The 11,767-nt window shown below is 38.3% G+C and overlaps 1 protein-coding gene across 1 annotated transcript; it reads left to right on the top strand.

Annotated features, from left to right (window-relative positions):
* The first annotated feature begins 7,635 nt into the window (after nt 1-7,635).
* On the top strand, nt 7,636-11,550 carry fgf1b (fibroblast growth factor 1b). The gene is made up of 3 exons (XM_056446710.1): nt 7,636-7,844; nt 9,240-9,343; nt 11,170-11,550. The coding sequence occupies exons 1-3, from the start codon at nt 7,676-7,678 to the stop codon at nt 11,371-11,373; spliced, it is 477 nt and encodes a 158-aa protein (XP_056302685.1). The 5' UTR covers nt 7,636-7,675; the 3' UTR covers nt 11,374-11,550.
* The last annotated feature ends 217 nt before the right edge of the window (nt 11,551-11,767 follow it).

The following is an 11,767-nucleotide window of genomic DNA, read 5'->3' as shown; positions in this document are numbered from 1 at the left end:
TCCACACCAAACTCACTCATTCATGTCCTTATGGAGTTTGCTTTGTGCACCGGTGTGCAGTCATTCTGGACCTGAAATCCCCATCTCCAAACTGTTCCCACTAAGTTGGGAGCATGAAAATCCAAAGTCCAAAATGTCCTGGAAGCATTAAGGGTTTTGTCCGCCAGAGTCTAAGCTACTAGAAGACTTAGTAGTGTGTTTATGGGAATTTTTGATGCTCTTCTAGAAAGGTGTTTAGTTGGGTTGAGGTCAGGACTCTGTGCAGGCCAGTCCACACCAAACTCACTCATTTATGTTTTTAAAGAGTTTGCTTTGTGCACCGGTGTGCAGTCATGCAGGAACTGAAGTCCCCATCTCAAAACTGTTCCCACAAAGTTGGGAGCATGAAAATCCAGTGTCCAAAATGTCCTGGAAGCATCAAGGGTTTTGTCCGCTAGAGTCCAAGCTACTACAAGATTTAGTAGTGTGTTTATGGGAGTTTTTGATGCTCTTTTAGAAAGGTGTTCAGTTGGGTTGAGGTCAAGACTCTGGGTTTAAAGGTTTTGTTCACTGGAGTCTAAGCCTGACCCCTGAAAAACAAGCCCATACCATAATTACGCCTCCACCAAATTGTACACATGGCACAATGCAGTCAGAGAAAGACTACTGGACACCACCAAACTCAGACTCATCCATCAGATTGGCAGTCTGGCATGATTAGTCACTGGAGATATAGTACATTCGCTGCTCTGGAGTCAGTAGAGCAATCAGTGATCATGGAATATTTAGTAGTGAGGAAATTTCCCAAATGGACTTATTGCAGTGGGGCTTATGTTTGAAACAGCAATACGCATAATATGTATTAGATAATTTTTACAAAACCACTAGTAGCTGACAGCCTGCTCCCATTTAAATGACACTGGAGTTCTGCCTGCTAGCACGTTTATGGGAAATTAGTCCTGTGTTGCAAGAAACCTGGTCAATGCAGACATCTAACCCCAATCCTACCTCTAAACCCAACCCTCACAGGAAACATTCTGTATATCTTACATGTTGAAAATAATTAATTCTGTGTTAGATAAGAGCTGTTTTCCTCAATGGGACCGAAAAAAAAAAAAATAGAAAATGTCCCCATAGGTCAGACATGGGTAAACTTGATCCTCGAGGGCTGGTGTCCCTGCAGAGTTTTGCTCCAACACTAATCAAACACACCTGAACACCCTAATTAGTGTCTTCAAGATCACTAGAAAGCTACAAGCAGGTGTGTTTGATTAGGGTTGGAGCAAAACTATGCAGGGACACCGGCCCTCCAGGATCGAGTTTGCCCATCCCTGCCATAGGTTCATAATGGACTGGTTTTGCTATACTTGTGGGGACATTTGGTCCCCACAATATAAGGGATGATCTGGAGCCCTCAACCACCACACAAGGTGCATGGACAAAATGTGAATATAAAGAACTCCAGCAACACTTGTATAGCAAAAAGAAAATGGAGATATTTTTATGAAATAAAATGGATAGCAACATGTTTCAGCTTAAAGTGCTTCCCCACAATGTAAGAAATACACAATACAGGATCATTAATATGTTCAAATGAGCAGATTAAAACAGTTAACACATTAAACAGTCACAGGTTTTACTGCTTTACATCAGCTCTGTATTCAAAACTTGAATGAAATTAATAAATAAACCGAGCCACATGAGGAAGTCCTCTTAAATCCCCCACATTCAGCTGACGCTTCTGAACAGCAGCACTGTGTTTCTTATATTGCCTGTCGAAAGGCTTATGAACACTTGTAGAACAGTTAAGTTATGAAATATATGTAAGAGGCTTATATAAAGATGCACAAGTGTTATTAACTAAAGCACAGAAAATTCCTTCATCGTTCTTGAAGGCTCGGACAGACTGTATTTTACAAAACATTAAATAAAATTACAATTCAGTCATCTGTTTAATGTTGCAATAAAAATGTTCTTGTTTACCTAAATTAATTAAATGTACATGTATTTCATTATTGATTTAAATAATGGCATTTGCATAAAAATGTTGGGTTTATACAGACAAAGTAGTCAGAAGGATGCATTAAAGAGCACCTATGGTAAAAAATCTACTTTTCAAGCTGTTTGGACAGCCATATGTGCATGTATGGTGTATAGAGCGTCATATTGGGGTGATATAAGCACACCCAGTGCTTTTTTTTTCAATTTAGCAACATAAAAAATGGTGGACCAATTGGAGCGGTTTTCAGACCGACCGCAACTTTACGTAGGAGAGCGGTCCCCCCGCCCACCAATATTGATTGACAGGCGCGTCATCATATCCTCAGTTTGTTGATTCACGTCCGCCATTTTCAGCGTGAGTGGAAGCGATATCACTAAAGGAACACCCCAGCTCTATTTTTAGATGCAAGGCTCATTGGGCTCAACACAAGATCAATATTCTCCACATTATCGCTCTAATCGGAATTATTGGTTGTATCTTTAGGTAGGTTTGCAAACATGTGCACTTCTCATTGAGTCTACCTTATACTTCAGCCGTTTGCATTTCTCGTGATCCCAGAAGCTCCCTGTGATCTTAACTAGCATGCGTTTTAGAATTCTAAACATCGGTTTCTATCAGGGTACACTCAAGTCGACGGCTGGGCGCCGCGGACCGCTGCAGAAACCCATGTTTAGAATTAAAAAATGCGTGGCGCGACGATTCGGGACACTTCATGTATCTGCCGCGACACAGAGAGTGTCTGGTGTGCCGTGTCGCGGCTTTGAGCGGCGCATCCGGTACCTCAGTCAAAGTTAATTCACTGTGCGTGGTTATTAGTTTCTGTGTACAAGCTCGGCACTTGAAACTAGCACACAGTTGGCTGTAAAACTGTACAAAGACACAAATGATTTTGTACCCTCTGCTTGGTCTGTGTCCGAGTCGTATATGTACGACTGAATGCTGATCCTCTCACTCCTGCTCGTTCTCTCAGTCTGCCTGTCAGTCTCTGTTGCAAATGCAGAGCGGGTGAGCTCATGGCCCCGCCCCCTTGTTACGTTGGCGGGAAGCCGAAACTAATTTACATGTGAAGCAACACACCCCTAAATCAGCGAACTGTGGACACGCCCCCAACATGACACTTTTTAACACATTATAATAAACAAATCTGAATTGTGTTTTAAACTGAACCTAAACTGGCACACTCAGAACAACCATAATATTAATATAAATCATAAAAAAGAGGTAAACTATGTGCCCTTTAAACTGACAGTAAACATTTTACTAAATGAATTAATGTTCTTTTAAACATTAAGCTATTAAGTTATTTAAACATTTAAGCTATTTTTTTTAATAAAAGAAATAAAAAAAGTTTTACACATTGTTTAAACTAAATAGTGTATGCTTTAAATTGGTAAGTTCACTCAAATTAAGTCATTTCAACTTACATTACAATAAAGTAAATGTATAAAAACTACTTATATCTGTCATCTCTAGTAATATAGTAATTGATGTATTTAATTGAACTTAACTAACGTTTTTGAGTATCCAACACTCATTTCATAATAAATAAAACAATATGTCCAGAGTAACTTTTACTAACAGTTGTGTTTATTAACATTGATGAACGCACTATGGACTAACACGAGCAAAAACAGAATCTTTAAGCCTTTAAAAATGTGATGTTCATTACAAGTTCATGTTTTAAAATACATAAACAATAATATAACCTTAACAAACAAGACCGTATTACCAATATATTGGCATCTGCAGGTTTAGTAACAACACATTTATACCCTTACTGCATTAAAGCTAAGGTAAAACTGGGTGCGTAAACAAATGTTGCGTGGATGATGCGTGGACATAAATATAGCACGTCCCGAAATGAACTGCAGTTCACTGTCTGGGCAAGATGAGGTCACGGATAAATGCAGGTCATGACCAGAAGTTGTCACACAGGCACATCATAGGCCCACGGCTGCAGACAGATGATTATGATTGTTATTTATTGCCCTGGAAAAAAAAACCTTGAAATATTTTATGGCTTTTTATTCTCTATTTTTCATCTATATTAAAGGGCACCTATTATGGCGAAATCACTATTTTAAGGGGTTAAAACACAGCTGTGTGGCAGCAGTGTGTGAATATAACCAGTTACTCATGGTAAAAATCAATTAATGCTTTTTTTTATAATCACACTTGATTAAAACAGTCTGCAGAAACACTTTGATTGACAATCTCCCTTTGTACTTGTCATCAGAGGGGGAAAGCCCCGCCCACTTGCGACCACCTCTCCCTCATTAGCATAAAGAGCCTGGAAGTAAGAAGCAGCCGTTCGCCATTTGAGTGTTTGAGCTGCTGAAGATAATGTCAGCGACTAAGAGGATTATAGATGTGGAGTTTTAGATGAAGCACAAATGAATAGTGTATAGTCTCTATAAACTGGCACACAGGCATTTATAGCTCCGCCCATCTTTTAAAAAGAGCACAATCTCATTTGAATTTAAAGCGAAAGTCACCAACACTTCACAATTAGGATCAAAGCCTAAAAGGGTCAGTTTCAGAGAGTTATAAACCTTATTTGTGTGGTATTTTGTGCTGAAACTTCACACACACTCTAGGTACACCAGAGACTTATTTGACATCTTGTAAAAGGGGCATAATAGGTCCCCTTTAAGCTATTTCAGCCTGATCTCACGAGAAAACGTAAGTATTTTACGTTTTGTCAGTTTAGTGGCTAATTCGTATGAATTCATACGAGTTCAGTTATAAATTGTACGATTTTAAAAGGAGGCGTGGCACCTAACCCCACCCCTAAACCCAACCATCATTGGGGGATGAGCAAATCGTACTAAATTGTACGAATTAGATCATACGAATTCATACGAATTAGCCACTAAATCAAAAAGTTACGAACTGCCGTGAGATTGTGTTGGGTTATTTCAACACAACCTACATCATAAAAGGTGATATAGAAATTAAGATGATTGGATCATTCTTCAACAGACTTATGGCTCATTTACACCGAACAAATCTTTGCTTCAAAAAATGCGAGATGCAACTGTAAATAGAAACTTGCAATGGTTGTCCTGCCTCCAAGTTCTTCTGATTGGTCCACTGCTATGGAAATGGCATTGATGAACAGCTGAATGTAAAAGTTGAAGTTCTTTTATTCATTCATTTTCTTTTCAGCGTAGTCCCTTTATTAATCCGGGGTCGTCACAGCGGAATGAACCGCCAACTTATCCAGCACAGGTTTTACGCAGTGGATGCCCTTCCCATCACTGGAAAACACCCATACACTCTCATTCACACACATACAATTTAGCTTACTCAATTCACCAATAGCGCATGTGTTTGGACTTGTGGGGGAAACCGGAGCACCCGGAGGAAACCCACGACCTTGCTGTTAGGCGAACGTGCTACCCACTGTGCCACCGCGTCCTTTTAAAGTTCCTTTAAAAGCGTCCAAAAAAAAACACTGCACTTGTTGTACTATTTATAACAACAGGAGGTGACCCATAGTAAATGTCATGATGAAGCAGTAGTAAGGAGCTGCTAAATGAATGAATTTAACTATATATAAAACCAATAAGTTGTGCATAATTTTGGAGGACACTCGTGAAAATGTTTACTTTTAACACAGTTGTTTAAATTATTAATTTAGGCAACGTTTTATGAAGCTAACTGCGTACTTAACGCAAAACCTTTTATAGAATAAAAAGAAAAAAATAATCTACTGTTGGACAGCCTGTCCACAAAAAATATACACAGTGTTGCCAACTTAGCGACTTTATCGCTTTATTTAGCGACTTTTTAGACCCCCCAGCGACAAATTTTCAGAAAAGCGACTAGCGACAAATCTAGCGACTTTTTTGTATGTTACTGGACATTTTTATAGACTGTCTTTTGTCGATACTGTACGGTCCCTTCTCTTCTCAAAGATCTGCGGGTGATGCCGTCGGCCCCTCCCGTGCCTCAGAGCACTGATAGGCAGCCCAGTCCTCCTACAGCAGCCTCTCTCACCCGCAGCCTAGAGCAGATCACCCCTCTGCGTACTGACAGCAAATGATTTAGCACCGGCAGTGTGAGGTATTTCCATGGTACAGTCAAACCGATCTGCTTCTCCTTTATTTTAACAATTTAATTAGACTTTTTATTCTTTTCTTGTTCACAATCACAGATATTTTAGTGACACTTTAGTGGAGTTTATTACATCTGAAAGATTACTGCAAATTCACCACACATCCATACTGATATACTGTATTCAAACAGCAATAAATTTAGTTAAATTGACATGTTTATATAAAGCGTAGTGCAAATATAAATTCCGCTTTATTAACCATAGGCTGTTAAACAAACAGAATTGGTAGAGCGTGATGACGTCAATAATATGCAAATTGACGTATGACGTAATCTAGCGACTTCTAGCGCCTTTTCATTGAAAATAGTTGGCAACGGTGAATATGCATTGTTTTCCATCAGAGCTTCAAAAGAAAAGCTAAAGGACTTCACATCAGGTGGTTGTTTTGGATTTTTAAAGGTGTTGCACGTGTAAATTCCCCTAGCTCGACCAGACTTGGCTCCAAATCATTCATTTCGGATGCTGAGCCATGAACAAAGTTACAAAAAAAAAAAAAGTTGAGCACTCCACCAGAAGAAATCATGTAGCATGCACCCAAAACAAACCTCCGCCAACATTAAGACGATGTTACTGCGCACCCAAGCTAATTAGCGGATGCATTAAGTATAAACCAGGTTTTAACAGTAACACGTCAAACACGTGTTTACATTGAAAAAACAGTGGAAAAGTGGCGCATTGGAAGTGAAAAATCCACACAGTGGGCCACAACTTAACCTTGAGATCCAAAATCCAAATGGGAAAGTTTTGTTTCAGAGCTTCAGTGAGACCGAATTTCAGCTCTGAAACAAAGTCACGTTAGTCTGTAATGTGGGCTTTAATTAGCAGCTCATTGAGGGACATCGCTCACACCGGCTGCTGTCTGACACTAAGACTCTATTTTCAATAAGCACAGTGTCTCTATGGTGCCTGGAAAACATAGAGTGTTAGCTGAATACATTCCTGTACTGTTTGTTCTCCATCACATCTCCGAGAGCTTTCCAAATTCATTCACTTTCCTTCGGCTCAGTCTCTTTTTTTCATCAAGTTCGCCACAGTGGAATGAACCGACAAGTATTCCAGTATATGTTTTTCTCAGCGGATGCCCTTCCAGCTGCAACCCAGTACTGGGAAACACCCATACACTCTAGCATTAACACTACTGCCAATTTAGTTTACCCAGTTGCCCTATAGCGCATGAACTTTGGGAGACTGGAGCACTCAGAGCAAACCCACGCGAACACTGGGAGAACATGCAAACTCCACACAGAAATGTAAACTGATCAGCGATATATAGGTTATGATCATTTTTTAAAGGGAAATAAAATAATAACTATAAAATTCCAAGTAATTCAATTAACCACAACACATTCTAATGACATACTGCACAAATTGTAAAACTCCTTTAGAATCGAAATAATTGCCATAATTATGTTTCAAAATAGCAGAACCTTTCTGGCTGTTTATAATAAGTCTGTGTGAAGGAGTTTGCATGACACAAGCTCGTTATAAGTGCTGGCTGAGCTCGGAAGACTGAACCATTTCAGCCGTGGGGGTGTTCAAGATCACAGCGCCTCTCAGAGCAGCAAAAAAGCGCGATGACAGAGGGGGATTTTGCCGCTTTAGCGCTGCTGTCCTCCACCACAGACAACAGAGACACAAAACACAACTCTCTAATAAAACTCTACTGCAGAAATGGAGGATTTCATCTCCGGATCCTACCCAGCGGGACGGTGGACGCGAGCCGACAAGACAACGATATTCACAGTCAGTATTGACATTTGAAATTGAGGTAAAGTTAGTTTATATATTCCCACATTCGGACTTTCTCCTTAATATTATAACTTAACAAAAATATTTCTATATATTATAAGTAGTAAAACCGTATTAGCAGCCAATGACTATTAAGGCACAACACAGTCCACAATTAAATAGCGTTAATGTTGTTTTTAAGTCAACATAGCGTATTTACATGTGATTTCAGACTGAATATTTAAAGTACCATGGTAAACAATATAGGGATCATGTCACAAGTGGTCACTGAACGAATGTGGGAATATAAAACCAACTTTACCTCAATCCATTTGAACTTTGAAGCCATTTATAAAATGAGATTCTCACGTGTAGGCTAAACAAAGAGCAAGATGTAATGAATGATATCAGTATTACCCTATTAATGACTTGGATTGGTTGTCTCTATGAAATGATGGTGTATATGCAATGTAAACGCTCAGATGAAAAGTAATTTAGTGTTTTTAAACCATACTATAGTAAGTACTTAGGGCATCTAAGTACTGTTTTGAACCATGCTACCTTTTCCTTCACCAAACTTGACTGATTTCTCTGAGAATCTTGGGTTCATGCTGGTTCCAGTAGGTCTTCTGCAGGATCTGTGATGATTGGGATGCAGTTCAACAGAGGATTCATCTGAAAAATCGACCTTCTGCCACTTTTCCAAATGATCAAGTTATTACTTGTTGCTCTTAAAACTGGGATCGATGACGAGATGTTTGTCAGGTCGTGTATAGTTTTACTGTATATGTAACACTTTGTTAATGAACGCTATGCCATAGCTACTGCAGTATTAACTATAGTGAACTGATGAACTGTAATAAATACTGTAGGTTAGTGTAGTATCGTATTCCCTAGTAGAAACTAGTATTGTTTTTTTTTTTGTTGTCGTGTTACTATAGCAATTATAGTTTTTATTATAAATTACTGTAGTAAATTTTTATATGGGTATGCATTAATTACAACAACCATTATGATAATAATGATGAATATACTAAAGTAATTGACAGTGTTTTATAGCAATATACCATAGTAAAGTGTATTTACTGCATATATTATATAATTTACAACACTTTCGTTGTGACTACTACACCATACAGTAGAGTGAACTAATAGACTGTAACAAATACTGTAGTATACTTTAGGTTTTACTACTGTTAACTGTGGTGTTTTGTAGTATAATATACTCTATAGTTCTACACAACTACAATATTTGGTCATTTGTTTTCTATAGCTAGCTATATAATCACCACAACAAACCGATTTGAGTACTTTACCATAGTATGGTTCAAAAACATACTGTTCACTGTATATTTACTATAGTAGTTTTCAATACTGATAAATAAGTATTATAGTGTTGTTGTATGACAGCTCTTTTGAAGATAAAAGCCGTGAAAGCAGGAGTTGTGGCTATCAGAGGTCATGAGACGGGACTTTACCTTGCAATGGATAAATGTGGAAGACTTTATGGCACTGTGAGTTTATATATATTTGGATAACACTATTTTACAGTCCTGTTTCACATGTATCATAGTGATTAAAATAACTGTGAAATGACCTACCCCTGACCCTAACCTTAACCCGTTTAGTTTCCTTAGAAAATTCGCTACTTTCTTAATTAAGCACACATACAGTGCAACCTGTATTTGTTCAATATTAATATGTGGCGCTGCACCACTAAACCAGTCATAAATGTGTATTATTTTTAAATGGAGATTTCTATCTCCTGAAACCTGAATAAATTATGATGAAATATTGTTCATTCATTTTTTTTTTTTTGGCTTAGTCCCTTTATTAACCAGGGGTAGCCACAGTGGAATTAACCGTCAGCTTATCCAGCATATATTTTATGCAACGGATGCCCTTCCAGCTGCAACCCTTTGCTGGGAAACTCCCATACACTCTCATTCACACACACACACACACACACACACACACATACTATGGACGATTTAGCTTACCTAATTCAGCGCATGTGTTTGGATTATTATTATTATTATTTATTATTATTATTAATACTTATAATAGTAATTATTATTATTATTATTATATAATATTGTTAATAATGCTTATTAATCTTCATTACTATATATGCACACATATCGCACTGCCGGCCGGCCATGCATTCTATCTAGACTTTACCGTATGTCTGCGGTCTGGAGGTAATATAAAGTGGATGACGACAACATTGCCATTGCCAACATTGTAAGATATGTAAACTTGGCATTGCAAGAAGTGGAAAGGAAAAGGCAACATTTAACATGACAAACCTGATAAAACACCTCAAAAACAAACGTAGAACCTCGATTTGAAATGCAGTCTCGCCACTATTTCACCTAGAAAGGTCTGGTAGCCCCTTATAAGAAGATTTCTGACAAACTACTTGACCTTTTATAAGATTTACCCCATGTTTCGTTCAACACAGACATACGGAGTTAGATAAAATCTTCATTGTCTCTACTAAGCCTTTATATATTTTAGAAGTATCGGATCGGGATTCGGTATTGGTAGATACTCAAAATCAAATGACTCAAGGGCAAAAAAACCTGATCGGGACATCCCTACAAAAATCTCTTTTATAAGGGGTTTAAACAAGGTTGTGTGGCAGCAGTGTGTGACTACAGCCAGCCTCTAATAGTAAACATCTATTAATTTTATTGTTTTATGATCAGGTGACGCAGTGGCGCAGTAGGTATTGCTGTCGCCTCACAGCAAGAAGGTCGCTGGTTCGAGCCTCGGCTGGGTCAGTTGGCGTTTCTGTGTGGAGTTTGCGTGCTCCATGAATTGGGTAGGCTAAATTGTCTGTATTGTATGAGCGTGTGTGGATGTTTCCCAGAGATGGGTTGTGGCTGGAAGGACATCTGCTGCTTAAAAACGTGTTGGATAAGTTGGCGGTTCATTCTGCTGTGGCGACCCCGGATTAATAAAGGGAATAAGCCAAAATGAATGAATGAAAGCCCCGCCCACTAGTGACCATCTCTCCCTCATTAGCATAATATGTTAGTCTTGATTTTGAATCTGCCACTATGCTGACACACAGACATTTGTAGCTCCGCCCTCTTTGAAAATCTAATTTGAATTTAAAGCAACAGTACCAAAACAACACAATTAGGAATCAAAGCCTGTAAGGGTCAGTTTCAGAGAGTTGTTAAACATTATTTGTGTGATATATTGAGCTGAAACTTCACATAAACACTATAGGGACATCAGAGACTTATTTTAGATCTTGTTAAAAGGGGCATAATAGGACCTCTTTAAACTGCAGCTGTTCTTGTAAATGATGTGCTGATCCTTGTGTCAGGCTGTGCTGAACGAAGAGTGTTTCTTCATTGAGAAGATGGAGGAGAATCACTACAACACGTACCGTTCTCAGAGATATCAGGACAACGGAGACTGGTTTGTGGGCATCAGAAAGACCGGACGGACAAAAAACGGCTCCAGAACACACAAGGGCCAAAATGCAGTCTACTTCCTACCGATTCCAGTGGATGGCAGCATACAGTAACATTCAGCTCTTCCATTTAACACAAGAACAATCAAGACTTGTAAATACCAAACATAAATGTGGAGACAATGCTTAGTTAGCTGTCTTATATATTCATGTGAAATAGCTTATTAGGAAGTAGTTCATTATTATGTTTATGAATATATATGTATTATATATACAGTTGAAGTCAGAATTATTCACCCTCCCGAGATTTTTTAAATATATAAATATTTCCCAAATGATGTTGAACAGATTCAGGAAATTTTCACAGTATTTCCTATAATATTTTTTCTTCTGAAGAAAATCTTATTTGTTTTATTTTGGCTAGAATAAAAGCCAATATTTAAGGTCAATATTATTAGCCCCTTTAAGCTTTATTTGTTTTGGATTGTCTACAGAAAAAAACACTGTT

This window comes from Danio aesculapii, chromosome 21 (assembly GCF_903798145.1).
Source record: "Danio aesculapii chromosome 21, fDanAes4.1, whole genome shotgun sequence".
Lineage (NCBI taxonomy): Eukaryota > Metazoa > Chordata > Actinopteri > Cypriniformes > Danionidae > Danio > Danio aesculapii.
This window is presented reverse-complemented; position numbering and strand designations above follow the sequence as displayed.